At 37.3% G+C, this 19,849-nt stretch overlaps 2 protein-coding genes and 1 long non-coding RNA gene across 3 annotated transcripts; 2 read left to right on the top strand and 1 right to left on the bottom strand.

Annotated features, from left to right (window-relative positions):
* Window positions 1-779: 779 nt before the first annotated feature.
* LOC129349729 (uncharacterized) lies at window positions 780-16,720 on the bottom strand. The gene is made up of 5 exons (XR_008602843.1): window positions 16,401-16,720; window positions 15,804-16,214; window positions 7,109-14,572; window positions 3,264-3,440; window positions 780-1,428 (listed from the first exon to the last, which is right to left on the bottom strand). It is a non-coding gene; the product is annotated as an uncharacterized LOC129349729 (long non-coding RNA).
* si:ch73-139j3.4 (tetraspanin-19) lies at window positions 2,341-11,403 on the top strand. Its single transcript, XM_023293202.3, has 8 exons — window positions 2,341-2,566; window positions 3,279-3,357; window positions 5,994-6,106; window positions 7,153-7,227; window positions 7,903-8,001; window positions 8,105-8,302; window positions 10,410-10,493; window positions 10,619-11,403. The coding sequence occupies exons 1-8, from the start codon at window positions 2,501-2,503 to the stop codon at window positions 10,874-10,876; spliced, it is 972 nt and encodes a 323-aa protein (XP_023148970.2). The 5' UTR covers window positions 2,341-2,500; the 3' UTR covers window positions 10,877-11,403.
* On the top strand, window positions 12,528-19,096 carry LOC118471849 (uncharacterized). The gene is made up of 6 exons (XM_035958624.2): window positions 12,528-12,612; window positions 14,310-14,609; window positions 15,958-16,263; window positions 16,487-16,600; window positions 16,745-16,782; window positions 17,322-19,096. Exons 1-6 carry the CDS (start codon window positions 12,573-12,575, stop codon window positions 17,385-17,387), a joined length of 864 nt encoding a protein of 287 aa, XP_035814517.2. The 5' UTR covers window positions 12,528-12,572; the 3' UTR covers window positions 17,388-19,096.
* The last annotated feature ends 753 nt before the right edge of the window (window positions 19,097-19,849 follow it).

Raw genomic sequence — 19,849 nt, forward strand, 5'->3', positions numbered from 1 at the left:
CTTAAGACAGACACACAAGAAGCTCTGAACTTTCTGTTTGTGCATCAAATTAATGCATCATACATCACCGTGGTAACCAGGCGACCAACTAGGCACATGAAGCAGATTGGCCATCTGCCAAGCTGTGAAAACACGTACTGTTGCTGATGGACGTGGGAACGAGGTGAGTTGCAACCTCTGACTGACTTTAATGTCTTCCTCTTTGGCTTGTGGTCAGAGGTCACTCTGACTGTTTGTATTTCTCATTAACTGCAGTTGAGGGTCTCACACTGCGGTCTGAGGACCCTCCAGGGGACCTTCAAAACCTGCCTGAGGTCCTACGGGGAATTTCAGGGAAAACAAGGACCAATTTTCCCCCTTAAAATAGGGGCATCTGTCAGTCTCTGGAAGACACTAGGGCCATTCTTGTCTTACGATGTTAATACATTTTCTCTTCCTGCCATTGCAGGCTGAAAAATTCTCAGGCTATGTCTTGTACTTATTTTTACTTTCAGACTCTATGTGACTATACAGCATTATATTTTTCTGTTAGATGTTTAACAGTTTTCCTTATATTTGTTTTCTATAGTTTCCTCAAAAGCTCAAAGTTGTAAAAAAAAAAAAAAAAAAAAAAAAGAAACAATAACAGTTTGACATTAGAAGGTGCCCTGAAAATCCATAAAAACAGAGACAATTCTACTTGATGACTATTTTTACTTTAACCCTCTGAACCCCAAGTAATAGTTCATAGTGTGTTTTGGTGGTTACATTGAATTCAGTCTGCAAGTCTAAATTTTAAAACACACAGGAACAAAGTCAGATTTTCAGCTGTTTGTTTGAGACTAAAATCTGTGCAGTTTTTACCAGATGTTTAGTTCTGAGTGCACAAGCACTCTTTTTGTGATTGACAAAAAGGTAAAAGGTTTAAATTTATTCAAATAAATGAAGTTTATCATTAGAGGAGTTTCCTAAGCTATATCAGAATATTTTAAATTAGTAATAAATAAAACTAGAATTTAAACTTTTGATGCTAGACAACCCTTATCTATAGACTTGTATCTATATATACAAAATGAAAAACAAAAAATTGAAAACTAACAGCTTTTAAGAAATATGTGTCAGTAAAAAAATCCTTTTCCCCTCAGTATAAAGTCCTACACCTAAATGAGAGAGAACTGAGAAATGTCTCCTTGGAGTATGACAATGTGAATAATCATTAAAAGAAAGTGTAAAATCCAACAATCTGGGGCCAATAAATAATGTCAATTTAGCACTTTTTAAAATCCACGGGCGGTTTTTGTGGTTTAGAGAGTACAGTATGAATAAAATTTCAAAGAACAGCAGCACAGAATAAAAACGAAAAGTTCTACCTGAATAGCTGAGGTCAAACAGCGCCTTCTGCTGGCCATTCAGCTGAACCACAGGACTGAGAGCAGCATCACGATTACACTGAAGAAGCAGGACACAGACAGCAGGTCAAAAAAGCAAAACAAAAAAGAAATTCAGAGTTAATACTCAGACATGAAAAGTGTATTTTTACACTCTGTTTGTTCTGATGTCCGTCCAAAACAAACCTCTACAAATTCATTAGAAATAGGAGAAGCAAGATGCTGGAAAATCTGAGAATCATCATGTTTTTAAGTTTTCTTCAGTTATTCATTAATCCAGTGACAGCTGACTGTATAGTCACTTTAAACATCTTCTACTACTACTACTACTACTATGTGATAAAGAAAAGTAGCAAACCTTCATGTTTTTGAGAAGCTAATGAGAGCAAACATTTAGTATTTTTGCACTAAAAACGACAGACAGAAAATGAATCCTCAAGGGGCCTAAATGAAACAAGTCACCTGATAAAACTGGGCAGTAAAAAACTCCCTGAGTGGGATCAGCATAATGCCACATACTATATCCCACATTAATATAGCAGTGTTGGTAAATATGTCAATAGATTCCCTAATGGTTAGCTGGCAAACACAAATCTCATCGCCCATCTCTACGCTTATATACGTGAATTAAACCTGGTGACTGTATCCAGTAAATCATAACTGACTGTGCAGAAAGCTGTGATACATGGAACTGCTAAATTATCAGTGTGTTTCCTTGTTCCTGCATTGTTTCTACCAGGATTTTACATCACCCTAGGCAATGTGGGAAATGTAGTTTTTAAAGTTAAATATAGCAGCTTGTAGAAAAACAGAAAATGCAACAACTGACTAGGTAACAGTTTCAACAAACTCAAGAGGTATCGATACTTTCAACTCTGTGTGTGTGTCTGTGTGTGTGTGTCTGTGTGTGTTCCCATGGATACACTCAGGTCAGTTTAAAGTTTAGACACAATGAGGAAGTGAACTCTGATCCCAGGTATGTTTGCAGCACTGACTCGGCTCTCCGAGGATCAGAGAGGAGCTAAAGGGTTCTGCTGGAGAACGTAACGAAGAACAACGACACAACCTGGTGTGTTGGTTCCACGGAAAGAGAGTCTAAACTAAGGAGCTTCTCGTCGTCACAGTTCAGGGAGATGAAGCTGGAGGTGCAGATCGAGCTGCTGAAGTTCTGCTGTGCAGTTTTTAACATCCTCTTCCTGGTGAGGAGATTCGCTGTTAACTCAGTTGTCTCTTAAATCATGAAAAAATAGAACCTAAAAAACCCAGACACCTTTTCTTCATTCAGAATCACAACAACGATGTAATTATTCAAAGGCAACTGGATCTGTTTGTATTATTCTGGAAAGGGTTCTACAGTAACAATACCTCAACATTGAAAAGTTTGCATTTGTCACTACATACTCATACAGTATGTGGAGTCAAAAGCAAAGTGACTGTGCAATACCAAAAAGACATTCTATTATTATTACTACTAATACGGAGGCCTACAATAATTACCGATAATTATTACATCTAATTGACTACTATCTTCTTTTTTGGGCTTTGTTGGTTCTTCTTTCTTTTTCTTTATTTTCTATTTTATTACACATTTTTTGTTCTTTCAATTTTTAAAACCCTATATCTTTGGTTGCTTTGGTTAATTTAATGGATTTTTTTTTTGTCATTTATTGTTTTTTGGACCTTTGGTCTTCTTGTTGGTGTCACCTAGTTACTTAGGTTTCTGTAAAGCTAATTATGATGATGACTACATAAATAAATGCTCCTTTTATTTGTTTAACTGGGTTGTGAAACCTTTAAAATATATCCATCAGTAACCAGTTTGCATCTGCTGATATGATGAAAGCATTTAAATCAATCTGTACAGGAATAGAGTACAATAAAAGAGTCCTGTCTGACCTTTGACGTCTGCAGGTTCTGGGTCTGATTGTAGCCGGATGTGGAGTCTGGATCCTGTTTGACAGTGGAAGCTTCCTGAACATCCTCTCCTCTGGTAACGTTGCTTTACTCCAGATTTTTGCCAAAGGAACAGTACAGCATTCAAAGAGAAGTCCAGAGCTTGTGCAGCTTATCAGACTGGAAGCAGAGGAAAACTGTCAGCCCAGCTCCATCACAAAACTCTGACTTAAATGTTGCATGTTGTTAAGAAGCTCATCTTGTCCATCCTATATGAAGAAATTTAAAAATCATCATGAAAAACATGTAAAAACATCTGCACCTTAAAACGAGTTTGACAATTATACTACAAATTCAGGAGGATTTTTATAACTTGACAAAAGTTATAGAACGGACATTAAATCACTACGAATAATCTTTTGCAAACCAAACAGATTGATGAAGAAAATACCTGGATTAAGGATTAACCTGTAATGAAAAGTACTTTTGATTAGGGCTGTGATGAACAATTATTTTTATTGTCAATTAATCTGTCGATAATTTTTTAATTCAACAGAACTAATCAATGTCTTGTTTTGTCCACAACCCAAAAATATTCAACTTAAAATCATATAGGAGGACAAAAATACAGACAATATTCACATTTTAGAAGCTGTGATAAAAAAGTGAAATTAGAAAATTTACATTTTTTTCTTACAAAATTCCTTAAATCGATCATTTGACGATCAGAATAGTTGACAATTTGTTTAAAAGTCGCCAGATTTTGAATTCATCAACTAACTATCTTTTTTTCATTCTTTTACATGCCAAAATTACACCATTTATTAGTCAGGAACTGTGAGAGCAGCAAAAATAGTTGATTTTCAACTTTCCAGTCATCAGTGAACTAATTGTTACTAAATCTAAGCATTAGATTGTGATATTTTATCAAAATGATTGCATTCTATATGTTTCATTTAAAATTCCCCTAAAATAAACTATTTGCAGTAATCATTTACATGTAAAAACAAAAAATTCTCTGCTCTTTGGCACAACCATGACGCCATTCCAGACTCAGGTTTGACCAGAGAGTTTACTGGTGAACTACAGGCTGTGTTTCTACAGAGCAAAGGACACAAGAATGGAAACAAATTAACCCTCATCAGTACATGTGGCAAAACCTACTATAGCCGTACACTTGGGGTCCAGCTGGACCCCAGAAGAATTTCATCTGTTTCATATTTCTGTACCTGTCCAAATCCTCTCAATGTATATTTTCCTAAAACGTGTTGTCTATAGATACAAATATGAAAGAAACAATAAAATTACTATTGATAATCACAAACGTGCATTGTTAACAATATTAGTGTATGAACCTCTGAATTGAAATGAAACACAATGCAACTGAAGCAGTCATCACAAGAGCAACATAAAAAAATAAAAGACGCACAGGCCGGCTGGGGTCCCCATGGACCCCAAATGATTTTTCTATATATACACCACAAACCTGGTTGGAATCAAATAAGCTTTGGTTTATGTGATGGCAACTATGTGGGTGACAACTACCTAAAGGGACTGAAAAATCCAACTTGTAAATAAAAAAAAAAATATGACAACTTATATCACGTTACCTGCCAGAAAACTCTCAATTAAAAATTTACTCCAACGTGATCATCCCTGTTATAGAGCCGTGATTGAACCGATATCAAAATAAAATCAGTCTTGCCTTAAAAAATTGATCTGGAGGTTGGTGCTGACTGCTTGGCGTCCTTCCAACAACAGTTAACTAATGTTAAGTAAGCGGCACGTTAGCTTCGGCTAGCAAAGTCAACTTGACGTTTAGCTTGCTAAACTGTTAACTAAACTCCAACCTAAGGCAAAAGTCATGCGCTAGCTAACGTTACCGTTCACCAAACGATACATTCAAATTCACAAACTCTGAACGTAAGAAAGTAAAATACGTTACACTGCTTACATTAACCGACGGAAACTCCATTAGCTTTAGCATAGACGGATCGGATGCCAAGTTGCCAGCCAACCCTAGACGTTCAACTAACGTCAAGGTTAGAAAATGGTACGGTCCGCATTAGGGGTGTGTGAAATCTTATTAGAAGATTCTCTCGGCCACAAAAAAGAGAAATACATGGTAAGTTAACAATTACAGCTAAAAAGAATGATACATAGATGCTTCAAAGTCCTGACCAGTTGATTTTTACCTCGTTTGAACTTCATGTTTTAATCAGAGGGATCAGACACCCCCCCCACCCCCGTAATTCCAACCCTGTCAACATAAATATACACTGACATGCCACTTTATTAGGAACCATGTGAAATCTAATGTTGGCCAATACACTGCCACATATTTGAAAAAAGCTTCTCCATTTTCTGGTCAAAAAGGTGCTAATTATGTTTATATTTGACTCCCTCCTGTGTGGTAAAGGTGTGGACGAAATATTAGGAACACTGTAAAGGTATTGCAGTCCAGTGCACTACCAACACCATCCACTTTGATCTCAGTAACAACCATAAAAATCACCTTTTTGACAAATTGAAAGGGAATTTAAGCAGAGCTGTTACACTAGATTTCATTAAATTTCACAAGTGTACTTAATAGAGTGAACAATGAGTACACGTGTCTATGCGTGTGTGTGTGTGTGTGTGTGTGTGTGTGTGTGTGTGTGTGTGTGTGTGTGTGTGTGTGTGTGTGTGTGTGTGTGTGTGTGTGTGTGTGTGTGTGTGTGTGTGTGTGTTCAGAGGAGTTGCGTGTGGTGGCAGCAGGTCTGCTGTTGATTGGTGGAGTGGTGGTGGCGGTCAGTGTCATTGGATGTGTTGGAGCTAACAACCAGAACAGACTCCTGCTGCTGGTGGTGAGTTGGTCCATCATCGCTTCATGACACCTCCAAACTCGATTCAGTTTAATTTATTTAAAACTAAACCAAAACATAAATCATGTCAGGATATTTTAAATTTTAAAGTCAACCCCTTACTTTGTTTGGGTACTTACTCTTGCAGACTATTTGGATGAAAATATCTGAGAGACTGACATTTAATGTCAAAATTAATAATTAGTCTGATTATTAGTAATTAGACTAATAATCTGATTACTGTGTGGTTCTGCAATTTAGAATCATTTGACATGATATTGGATAGGGCTGTACTGACATCTGTACATTTAAATACGAACAATTAAATATTTTATTGGTCTCAGATACATACAAATAGAATATACAGCAAATCTCTCATTGTAATTAACCCTCATGTTGTCCTGCGGGTCAAAATTGACCCGTTTTAAAGTCTGAAAATGTGGAAAAAAATATATATTTTCACAGTGAAATTTCTGATGTCCACATTTACAACATTTTTGAGAAATCTTTGGAAATTTTGTGGTGGAAAAAAAGACATATTAAAAATATTTCTTAAGAACATTCACAAAAAAAAAAATCTACCAAAATCCAGCAAAATTTGCTGGATTTTGGTTGATTTTTTTGTGAATGTTCTTAAAGAAAATAGGTTAAATTTTACTGATATATATGTAATCATTTTAGATATTTTTAGGATTTTTTTTGGAAGATTTTTACTCATTTTTTGAAAATATTTATAAGAATTTTCGTGCCACATTTGGGGGATTTTTTTTTTTTTAAATAAAACTTTCAAGGGAAACTTTTAAGGAATTATTGGAATTTTCTTCCTGAAGGTTTTGCAAATTTTCTGAAATTTGAGGAATTTTTATGCTGAATTTCTGGATTTTTTCAGACAAGGAAACAATATTTTTTGGTGCCCATAAATGAGGACAGCGCGAGGGTTAACATCAAACTGAATGCATATTTGTTACAATCACCACGCCTGAACCTGATTTCACAAGTTATTACAGAAATGATTGCAGGTGCGACTGAACTCTGTTCTTCCTCTTCAGTACATCGGCTTCCTCATCGTCCTGGTCCTGGGTCAGATGTTCGTCACACTGCTGCTGATCCTTAACAGAGAGAAGGTGAGCACAACTTGAAAATGTATTTTTAAAATCCTCTGCACACTGGGTGCTTAATTATATGATTCAATTTATTTTCTACATCTCTATCCTGTTTTTGCCATGTTTTGTTACAAGTTTTACGATAACATCAACAAATAAGATCCAATCTATTTCTTTCAAAATTGGATAACAACCTAATTGATAAAAAGGTATCAGTTATGGCTTATTTACAACATTCATCCCTTTTTACATTTGGGTTTGGGCCCATATACACTAGATTTTACCTCCTAATAGGATAGGTAAAGTTTTATATAATATTGTCAGGTCTTGCTTTGAATATTTAAATTTGGTAAATGATAAAATAACTAATGTTGTAGAATCTTTACTCTAAAAATTTAAATAAATGCATATTGTAGGGTCTTAACCTTAATATTTAAATGAATTAAATATATAATAAAAATAACATTGGGTCTGAACCAGAATTCCATAGATGACTAACAGCAAATAAAATGGGAAGTGGCTTCTCAAATGTCCCAGTAAAGTGATATTCTTGGGGGTTTTGGTGATTTTAAAGATCCAGTTGTTACTTTCTTCTTATTATTTGTACCTTCTTTTTTTTTAGACTGTAGATGTATATGAAGATGCTGTAAATCTGCAGCTGGATTATCAGCTGTTACAAATGTTTGTTGTTTCCAGATTGAACGGAGTCTGACTGCAGCCGTGGATCAGGTCATCTTTGAGTACGGAAACAGCAGCAACCATGTCGACACACTGCTGGACAACGTGCAGCACTATGTGAGTCTCTGTTGTTGAACGGTTGCTGGTTCTATTCCCACAATGATCCTTTTTAAATCTGAGTGTCAACTAACCACACTGAATGACTGTGACTGATTTGCAGGGGAACTGCTGTGGGATGAGGGGCTCCAGTGATTGGCTGAAGAACTCCTACATCCAGAGTCTGAACCTGTCGAGTCCAGACGTGCTTCCATGTTCCTGTTTCATCTCGTATCCCGCCGGCTTCAGCTCACCCTGGTGCTCCGAGCTCCTCAACTTCACCGAGCCGCTGTTTGGACGAGGAAACGGCACCTTCAGTGAGGTACTTCAGTAAATGTTTGACATATAAAACAACATATGTGAGGTAATTACCAATTAAAGTGTGTTATGGGTTTCAGGAGTTCTCTTCTTCTTCTTCTTCGTCTTCGTCTTCTTCATCTTCTACGTCTTCTTCTTCTTTGTCTTCTTCTTCTTCGTCTTTGTCTTCTTCTTCATCTTCTTTGTCTTCTTTGACTTCATCTTCTTCTTCTTCGTCTTCTTTGTCTTCTTTGTCTTCTTCTTCTTCGTCTTCTTCTTTGTCTTCTTCTTTGTCTTCTTCTTCATCTTCGTCTTCTTTGTCTTCTTCTTCTTCATCTTCTTCATCTTCTTTGTCTTCTTTGTCTTCTTCTTCTTCGTCTTCTTCTTTGTCTTCTTTTTCTTCTTCTTTGTCTTCTTCTTCTACTTCGTCTTCTTTTTCTTCTTCTTTGTCTTCTTCTTCTACTTCGTCTTCTTCTTCTTCTTTGTCTTCTACTTCGTTACTTTGCAGCAGTCCAACCATGAAGCTCTGACTCTATTTCCTCCCAACAGACCACAAAGAACAAAATGTTCTTTATGGTCATTTTGTGTCTCTGTAATTATTTTGTGCGCAGTTTGATTTGTATGTTTTTGCAATTATTTTGTTTCTCTTTGTGGTTGTTTTGTGTCATTTTGTGGATGTTTTGTGTTTTTATAGTCATTCTGTGTTTCTTTGCAGCTTCATTTGTGTGTTTTTGTAATCAGTTTTGGTCACTTCATGGCTGTTTTGCATCTCTTTGTGGTCATTTTTGTTTCAGTGTAGTTGTTTTGTGTCCATTTGTCCTGATTTTTTGTTGTTTTATATAATTGTGCAACAGTTTTATGCATAAATTCACTTTGTGTTGTCTTTAAATTCCACACTGGAATGAAAAATTCATGACGTCTGCTCCACTTTCTGCATTTTACTAAAGTCTAAATGACCGCCATGATGCAAAATGACAATTCTCAGCTTATCAGGCCTGTAATCAACAAAAGACAATCTTGGTCAACTGAAATCGTACCTAGTATTCAGCTAATCTATTGGGTGCAGGGGAAAAAATACATCTGAAAATAGAACTATATCAACAGGTGATTCAGGAGAGCAACTACTAAGGAATCCAACACAGATAAATTATCTGCAGTTTTTAGATGATCTGCTATTGTTTGTCAGTCAGTTTGAACAAAATGCAGCTGCACCAACAACTTCTTTGACATGGTGTCTGTTAGTTTGGAGCTGACCGCTTCTGTCTTTTGCATCTCTTTCTAGTTTTTTTTTTTTTGTGCGTCTTTGTAGTTTTTTGTGACTGTTTTTCAGCATTTTGTAGCTCTTGCTGTTTGTTTTGAGTAGTTCTGCATGTCTTTGTGGTTGTCTTTGTTTGCATTGTGATTGCATTCAGTTTGTGTGCATTTTGCATCTCTTAAAGACAGTTCTAATCTCTATACGGGAATTTTTTGTGTGTCCTCTCTGCAACTTCCTATGGTCATTTTGATTCTCATTCTTATTGGTTTAAGTCTCTTTGTGGTTGTTTTGTGTCTCATTGCAGCCATTTTGCATCTAGTACTTTTTTGTGTGGTTTTATCTCTGCATAGAAATAGCATCTGTTTGTGCCTTTGTGGTCCATTTGTGTCTCTTTCTGGTCATTTTCTATTGCAGTTATTTGGGTCTCTTTGTTTCTGTTATGTGGCTTTGGGTGTTGTTTTATTTGTTCGACCTAGTGTCGGCTAGTTTCAAGCTGGCTCCAACTAAACGTTCATTAAATAAGTTAGACCTAGCAGTCTCTATTAGGTGGGACAAATTCACATCTGTGGGCATGTTCACAGCTATTCTGTTCCTCCCACAGCAAGAATAATGAAATAAACCTGGAAGGCTGTTGAATTAGAGCTTTCCTCCTGATGAAAGTAGCACCAGGGATTGTAGAACCAATGAAATGTGGTCGCTTAAGAGCGTAATGACCAAGTGATTGACCAGGACGCTACTGTCCCACAGTGTTGTGCTCTACTGAGAGTCTGTTATACGTGCAGGAGCCATAAAGTCCTCTATGTTAATGTAATGTTTATTTGACTCCATGCTGTCTGTGTGCTCTTTGTCTATCAGGATGATGTGTTTGTCGTTTCAGGGTTGCAGTCAGAAGCTCACTGATTGGCTGCAGGAGAACGCAGTGACCATCATCGTCATAGACTTCAGCCTCATCTTGATCCAGGTAATAAAGTTGGAATCTGACTCAGTTTATCAAACATGTAGCTTGAGATTTTCTAAACCCCGTGTTCATTGCTTCCTGTCCAACACTAATTTATTCTGTGGTTAAACTGCGACTGTCTTCTCCAGATTCTTCAGTTCGCCGTCGTTGTGCACCTGTATCGCGCATTTGGTAAAAAATCGGCTTTGAAAAGATCCAGTTTGCTGGTTGACTACACCCCTAACGATGACGTGGACTATGGAGAGGAGAACTATGCCTACGTAGAGCCTGATGGTGGTTACGTAGACATCAACAACGCAAACGTTGTAGGTCCCAACCACCCAGCCTACCATCCTGACGACCAGAACCCCTACCAGGCATACAGTGAACCGGCTTATCGCTACTAGTCTGCTTTACCAAAAACCTAAACCTTTGGTTGGAAAAGAAAACTTCTGCTTCTGAACTGTTTCAGGGTGTTTTTGTGACCACCTAAACAACCTAAAGTGACCATAAAGAAACCATAGAGTCCTCCTGATTCCCTGACTCATTCACCATCAGCATCTTTTAAAGAACTAATGAAACCTCTTTAAGGATATTTAAAGCTGTGATGACAAGTAGTACACCTCTATTGTTCCTGCAATAATCATTACAATCCCATCAATGACTATAATAATGTACAACACATCTAATACTATTTCATCCTCGTTCTGCTGTCTAACAACAGAAATACAAAAATCTGTAAATGAGAACAGCTGTATTGTCAATTCAGAGTATTAAAATGCAGATTATGTGAGCACAGAGAGCAGAAGAGAAGCTAACAAATGTAAACAGCAGCTGAGTTTAGGGTGAACTGAAGCACAACGGATGACATGAAAACACGGTCACCCACCTAGTCCTTGTTTACTGGTTTAAATTAAAGTTTCCACCAACTCTGGATGTCCTTCAGTGTTACACTTTTTACAGAGCTCTGACCTGTGGGAATACCACCAAAGCTAATATTAGCCACATTAGCCAAAAACATGATAAACCTGAGCATTTTTTTCTTTTGATGTGGCTAATACTAATGCTAGCTATATTAGCTGCACAACATGTTAAAAGTATGAAATTTCCTATTGTTGTGCAGCTAGTGCTAACATTAGCTGCACAACATGCTAACACTAAGGATTTTCCTAGTGTTGAGGCTAATGCTAATACTAGCTTGGATTGTGGTTGGTTAAGTGGTACATAGCATAAATTCTCGCTTTAAAAAGATGGGGGCTTGAAGAATGGCAGAAGGAAACATCTGCATATTTTAATAGCTTTTAGCTTCTAAATGGTCTCTTTTTATTTTTTCAATGTAAATATTTTCTGTTTATTGTCCTCTTTTATGACAGTAAACTAAAGGTCTTTGGACAAAGCTAGCTGTGATCTTGGGCTTTCAGAAACACAGAATTTTGTCTACTAAATATCTAATCAAGCATTTAAGACAGTAATATTTGCAGCACAACGTAGTATGAGAGAAATAAGGTGTTTTTGCACATTAAAGCATGTAAACATGTTGTAATAAACCCTAGAAATAAAAGCATGAATCTGTAAATATGCAGAATATGGGCTTTTTTTTTTAAAGTGCAGCCTAATTTCTGGCTGGATTACTTTTAGAGGCATTTTTAAAATTTATTTATTTTTGAATTAATGGAAGAAATGAAATTCTACACTAAAGAATTCATCCAGGAGGGAGGAGGCGGAGGTCGGGGTGGATGGAGGGTACGTGAAGTTCAAGACTGTGACACAAGAGGCTGAAGTTCATGTCTGTGGTTTAGAGAAAGATGGCAGTGTGGGTTAAATTGTTATGTCTCAAGTCTTTGTGGATTTTTTCTGTCTAAAAGCAGGCCACCATCTTTTCTGAGCTAAAAAGCTGCTACTGGAGTCAAAACAGAACAATCAAAGGTCTAATATTGCTGCAGTTGTATATTTTTGTGGTCCTCTTTGAAGACTTGAAGCTGGTGTACAGTGATAACACGTCCTGTCGCTGTGTGTCTGGAGGCGGGGGAACTGCTGCGGTGACCTTTAAATTGAAATCACCATCACAGCGTCATCCTGTCAACTGATCGTCTGCTGAGCAACATGAATCTACTGCTTCTGATCTGTGTGAGCGCGCTCTGTGGTAAGATGTTCAAAAAGCTCAGATTTTCGCATCATAAAATATAAGCTATGTCTATTAATTATACATATTTTTCCAACTGGAACTTCTTGTACTTCTGGACAAAAGACTTGATCAGTCCAGTGGGGTATATTTGATATAGTGGAGCAATTATGTAATATCTGTGTATGTAGTTTGGCTTGTATACATGATTACTAGATCATAAATGTATATTTTGTTTGTCTTCTTGAGTTGGTGCATATACTGGTCAGTATTGTGTGGATTTGGGCTGCATGATATATATTCAGCAAGAAGTGAAATGTCAAAAAAGCAAATCAGCTCAAACATATCAGGCTACAACGCTTTTTTGCTGATTAAGACAAAAACAAAGCTCACATGGTTCTCATTTTCCATGACTTATTTACAAGACAGACTTGGCTGTCATAAATATGTCACATATAGGTTATTTATAAGTATTGGAACATTTAAGGTAAACTAAGCTTCCTGTGCTGTTAAATTTAATCATGAAGACAGCCATTGGCAGCTTGTAACTTTGCACATACAATGAAGATATATAGACCCTTACGCACATTAATATTTGTCTTCAATTAATGAGTCCATATCATCATTTTGTCACAGTAGCAAAAAACTGGAAACCTGTCCTGCTGTACTTGCCACACATGAAATTCTACTGATGTTAGAGGCCTCAAAAGTTGCTGAAAGGTCGACCAAAGACTAGTATCTTGAGTCATTTTTTACAATTTGTGTTACTTTGGATCTTTTTTTAATTCATAATTTTGAGTCATTTTTCTTAAAAATATTCTGTAAGTTTTGAAAAGTTTAAAGTCATCTTAGACAGGTTTTAAGCCAACATAGCAAAAAGCTGGAACCTTGACTTGTCATAAAAGCAACACATCAAATTCTACTGAATATAGGGGCCTTAAAAGTTGGTGAAATGTTGACCAAAGACTGTATGTTTAGTAGGAAATATGGTTCCATCCATATACAGTATATATACAGTTAAGGGAACTTTCTGAGGCCAGAATACAACCTTCGTGGAACATTTTCAAGGGCCAATAATTTAAAATGTTGCCTCCACTGGAGCTATTTTTAATCAAGTTATTGGTGCTCAAACTTAATGATGTAATTTTTTGCACCTAAACCTAATCAAGTAGTTTTGGTGCCTATAACTTAGTAATTGTTGCACCTAAGAATAAATGTGTAGTTTTGGTGGCTAAGCTTAGTGGCATGCTTTTGGTAGTTTTGGTTCCTTAACCTAGCTGAATAGTGATGGAAAACTGAATGTAAAACAAAAGTCAAAATGAGATATAACTCAAACTGAAATTTCTTTGCTCAAAGTCTTACGCTAGAATTTTGCACTTTTTTTTCCAAATTGAAGGGCCAGTACTCAAAAATCTGACCTGAAATGGAGCTATTTCATCATTTGGGTTTGCTGGAAACTATTTTGTCCATGTTGTCACTGAATTTCTTTACTGTGGGACTTCTAAGCCTATAAAATGGCTTTCTGGGTATTTTCTGAAGGTGAAAATACAGAAACCTCCCAGGTCTGACAACATATGAAATTCTCAAAATTCTGCCAAAAATATTGTACATAATTTGGCTGAGTCCAAAATAACAAATATGTAAATTCTGAACAAAATCGGAGGGGTAACAGTACTGACCCAGTAATAAAACCAGTCTTCCTCCATCTGGGCCTGCAGTCACAGCTGGAGCTCTGCTGGTTCAGACTCCACCTTTTCTATCAGTGCCGGCTGGATCAAAAGTGAACCTCCAGTGTGACGTCACTGAGACAGGTGGGCGGTGCTCTGAGGTGGCGTGGCTGCACGTCGGACAGGTGAGCAACCTCAGAGTCTCAAGCGTTGTGTCTGGAGCTGATAGAGGGAAGGTGTGTCGGCTGGAGATCTCCAAGGCCACCCTGCAGGACGTCGGCAGGCATTACTGCGTCTACATCAACGGACTCCTGCTGCAGATCAGTAGCGGGACCATGCTGACTGTTACAGGTGTGCTGTGGCCTTTTACGGATATTACTGGCTGATTAATTTCGATTGTAAGAAGACGAAACAACATTCGTGAGTCTAATGTGCAGGATCCAACAGCTTCGACTGTTGCGTTAACTCAGAGTGCACCAGAACAATGACACAGTAGCTGCTGGATGCAATGCCGGTTCTATGTAAGAAACAGAGCTATGATGCCTTTATGGCATGAGAGGAAAAGACTGATTCTGGAAAAAGACATTGAAAGGCAGAAGAATAGCCCTCATTGCCTCACTGACTTCAACAAATCAGCATCCAGACTGTCAAGTTTAACCAAGTACTCTTGGCACCTGAATTCCACCAAGTAGTTTTGGCGCCTCAACCTGACAAAGTAGTTTTTGTGCTTCAGAGTAACCAAGCTGTTTTGGGGCTTTAACTTAACAAAGCATTTTTGGTCCCTAAACCTAATCCAGTAGTTTTAGTGCATAAACCTTTACAGAGTGGCTTTGGTGCCTAAATTTAACCAACTAGTTTTGTACCTAGACTTAACCCACTGGTTTTGGCACCTTAAACAGAGTAGGTTTTTTGCGTAAACTTAATCAAGTATTTTTGATCCCTAAACTTAACCTAACAGTTTTGATAGACTTAACCCTCGTGTTGTCCTGCAGGTCAAAATTGACCCGTTTTAAAGTTTGAAAATGTCAAACTTCTGATGTCCACATTTTCGGGAAATCTTTGAACATTTTTTGGTGGAAAAAAAGAAATGTTAAAAAATATTTGAAGTTTTACTGATATATATATATGGAATCACTTTAGATATTTTTAGGATTTTTTTGGAAGATTTTTGTTAATTTTTTGAAAATATTTACAAGAATTTTCTTGCCAAATTTGGGGGATTTTTTAAAAAAAAATAAAACTTTTAAGGAAAACTTTTAAGGAATTATTGGAATTTTCTTTTCTATTCTGGGATTTTTTTCAGACAAGAAAACAATATATTTTGGTTCCCATAAATGAGGACAACAGGAGGGATAAACGTAACAAAGTAGCTTGGCGCCTAAATTCAACCAACTAGTTCTTGCAACTAAACTTAGCTCAGTGGTTTTGGCGCTTCAGCATAACCAAGTACCTTTGGTGCCTAAACTTAACCAAACAGTGACTGAAAACAAAAGCTAAAAACAGAAATTATAATGAAGATCTGAGGCAGACTCAGATTCAGTTTACCTTGTTGAAAAGTCTTTTGCGTCCAACAGCTCCTCCATCCTCCAAAGGTGAACTTCTGTTCCTCTCTGCAAGAGCGTAATCTGTAACTTAATAGACTAACAACTTTAGAGTCTGGTTTAAGTTGAAATCAAAAAACTGTGGACTTTCTCATCAGAGTCGCAGCTCCAAAGTCCTGCAGTCGAGCTCCTGGTCCCCTCAGACGTCAACTCGTTCCTCCCCATCCCGTTGACCTGTCTGGTGTCTGGAGTGAAGGACCCTGATCAGGTCACGGTGGACTGGGAGGTGGTTGGGGCTGATGGCATCCAGCAGCTCAGTCCCACCATCCTCCCCGTCAGCCAGGCGGTCGTCATCAGCCAACAGGTTCATGTTCCTGCAGAGAGCTGGTCTGCAGGAGTGGAGGTGTCCTGTGTGCTGAATGACGGAGAGCTGAGCATCAGAAAGACTGTCAGCAGCAGACTAGGTAAGGTTCAACCAGAGCTCTCTGTCACTTTTGTGCCTCTTATTTGTTCTTCATTATTGTCCATGAAGTTCATTTGACCCTTGTGGCATCAGTAATGAAACTTATACACATATTTTGCAGTTTCATTATTATCTTACCAAGAGTTTTTCATGTGAGATGAAATCCAGATATCCAGATATTCTTTAAGGTTTCTACTGCGCCTGTATGCTCGATGTGTCTGCAGGAAAGTCCAGTCAGTGTGTGCTGCTGGCCTCCATCACTGGTGCCGTGTGTGTCGTCCTGTTGACCGTCGCCATGGCGCTCAGCGTCCTGTTGTTGTGCCGACAGAGGCGAATCCGTGAGTGTTGCATCTTCACCAAATTCCCCGAAGCTGCCTTGAATGAACAGTATCTTGTGTTTATCTGAGGAAAGGAAGAAAAATACATTTCAGATGTGAGGGAAAAAAAATCTATGTGAAATATTTGTTGTTTTCTGTGTACAGGAGGAAAATCAGAGGGTCCACCAAATATCAGTGAAGAGGTAACAGATATTTACAGCCTGTTTTGGATTCTAACTGTTGAACTTTAACTGCATCATTTCTTCTGTAGGGACTGTATGAAAATGGTTGGATATATAGCGAGGTCACTTCTTGAATATTGTTTCAAATAACTATGAATATTTTTGAACTCTTCCCTTGCTTTTTTACAATTTTTATATATATAATTTAAGAAAATATAAAAGTAGATAGATGTCTCCTTCTGATTTCATAACTCCTAATATACAGAGCCAAGGCTAATGGCTTAACATGAGGTACCTTATTTATTTGAGTAAAAATAGACTGTATAATGTAAGAGTCTATTAGTTTATTTATTAGGAAAATTGTTCAAGTTTACCACAGTTGTATGATATTGGATGCAAACAAATGATCAGGTTTAGGTTTATGCAGGTACTAATCAGTTAAAAGGCGCTTAGATCTGCCTCAATTTTGATATCCCTAGTTAACAATGATGATTATGACAACAGCAACTATAATGATGACAGTGATGATGATGATGATGATGATGATAATGTGTCTGCAGGCTTCAGCAGAGCTTCATTATGCCGCTCTGAGATTTAAACCTTCAGACAGAAGAAACGTCCCCTGAAATCAGCTTATCTTCTGCTGCTTCTTCAAACCTTACATTTGAGGACTGCCAACGATACTGAGTAGCTAAAGCTTTTTCTTTCAAAATACGAGTTTAAATCACCAACTTAAAATGAACAAAAAGACCTTTACGTTCTGTAAACTGGACAAACTGAGTTTTCTCAGTGCTGAAATGAGGGAGTTTTGTGTTTGTTCCATTAAAAGTTACTTTTTGAAAATTTTCTTGCAGCTTTAGATCTGATCGCAATGCCTCTACTCAGCCAACAGACATCCACTGCTTTTCAGTGTAAAAGCTCTACGTAACATTTGTGTATTAAAATGTCTAAAAACAACTACACCATTGTTATATAAGACAAGATAAGATAAAGCAAGATTTAAGTAAGATACGAAACTGAAACAAGAAAAGCACTCAGAGAGTGCAGTACTCCACCAAGGCTGCTCAGTCATTGTGTCATTTCTGATGCATGAAATCTTGAAAAAATTTATGGCAGAAATCGCGGCAACATAGAATGTGGCCATTTAATATAGATGTACCCACAAACTAGGAACAATTGATTAAATTGTGGAGGTGTTTCCGAGTCCCATCAACTCCTGCCACCCGCTCCATATTTAGGTCACGTGATTCAGTATCTGTACATAACGTACATATGCATAAAACACGCCTGTGCTCAGGGCACAGTCATTTAATTTGTGGGTACATCTATATTACATAGCCACATCCTATGTTGCAGTGATTTCTGATAATCAAATGCTGCATTTCTAAAACAAAATGCCGCATTTCTGACAATGTCATATGGGGGAATGAACAGGTGGAGTACTGCGCTCTCTGAATGCTTTTCTTGTATTATTATTGTGCTACTATTTGAAATTGCAAAATTTTTATTTTTTATTAAAAAAGTTACAAAAATGATTGTCTTCATTTTTGCAATTGTTGCTTTGCATCAGTTAGCCTCCAGCTGTATACAGAGACTTGTGTTTATATTTCTAAAACATATTTGTGTTGTAACATTTTGTACAGTTGTTTCTCTGTTACTGGATCCAACAGCTTTAATGAACTGTAATTATGGTCAATAATGTGTTTTACTGTGTTGTTTTTATTGCTCCTGCAGAGCTGTATTAAAGGTTTGGCGTTAACTAATGTTCCGTCTGTGTGAGAGAAAAGAAAACACACACAAAAAAACCAGAGTATAGTGTGTCGGCTGCAGATCAAAAAAGCAGCATCGAGCTGTGTCTGTTCACTCAGCTATTTCTCAGTGGAAACTCTCAGTGGAAACTCTCCTTCTGCAGATTTGTTGTGCTCATTTGATTTTCTGGTTGCTGACATCCTGCAAAATGTTGGCCTTAAAACAGTTGTTTTTTTTTTTTTGGCAGTATCAACATTTTAGTTGTTGACCTACAAAGCATGAGCTCACACCAAACAGGAAGGAGTTCAAAGATGGAAAGGTTTGAGAACTTCCTGAAAACTTGTTTTTCGTTGTTGGTCATTAGTTGTTGACATCTCTAAACCAGAGAGTTGCCATTCTTTTGTTTCAATGAATTATCTTTTACTAAGAGTGTTCCCATCTGTTTTTTTTTTCCAATTTGTGCATAAATGCTGGACATCTGAAAGTAAAACGTCCATCACTGTAAGTTTTATCTTATTTTCTTCTTCGCTGGTTTTGGTAACATCAACTGTTTTTGTCACTGCGATTTGCACAACAGCAGCGGACAGAAGCATGAAGTGTTGCGCTAACTACATATGTTGTAATTTCATGTAGCTAAGCGACTGCAAAGAAGCACAAAAAAAAAACATGACGAGATGGCAAACGACCAGCAAGAGATGCATTCAAACCGAAAAGATTAGAAAAAGAGACGCAAAATGAACACAAATCGACGCAAAGCTATAGCAAAGAGACACAACAGGATGCTAGGTGACCACAAAACAAGGGAGAGCACCTGCAAACTACATCAATGTGTGTCTGCAGGTCCCCTCACAGCCTGCAGGAGGCCCTCAGGTGTTTCCAGAGATCCAGTGGAAATCTCAAAAAGTTCTTCTTTGAATGCTTTATCTTCAAAATTTTATTAAAAGATTTTCTGATCACAAAACAATTCAACAGATTCAAATTCATAAAATATGAATATATTAACAGTCATTTTGTAAAAAACTAAAGTCCATACCAGTGTACAGTCAGTGTACATGTTCATGAGTCTGTTTACATTTTGTGTTAGTACAGATAAAGTACAAAACTACAGCAGCAGTGCCCCCTGGCGTTCACACAGAGAATTACATCAATCCACACATAAACACCACAAATACATTAGGATTAAACATAGGAGACCAAGAAATATGGAGCCAGAGATAAAAATCACAGCAAGACAAACTCTGGTAAATGTTGACATATAAATTATTATTATGATCCCTTATTAATCCCACAAGGGGAAATTCAGATTTTTGCATATCTCCCCAATTGGGGGAATCAGAGC

Source organism: Amphiprion ocellaris, chromosome 9, assembly GCF_022539595.1.
Source record: "Amphiprion ocellaris isolate individual 3 ecotype Okinawa chromosome 9, ASM2253959v1, whole genome shotgun sequence".
Taxonomy (NCBI): Eukaryota; Metazoa; Chordata; class Actinopteri; family Pomacentridae; genus Amphiprion; species Amphiprion ocellaris.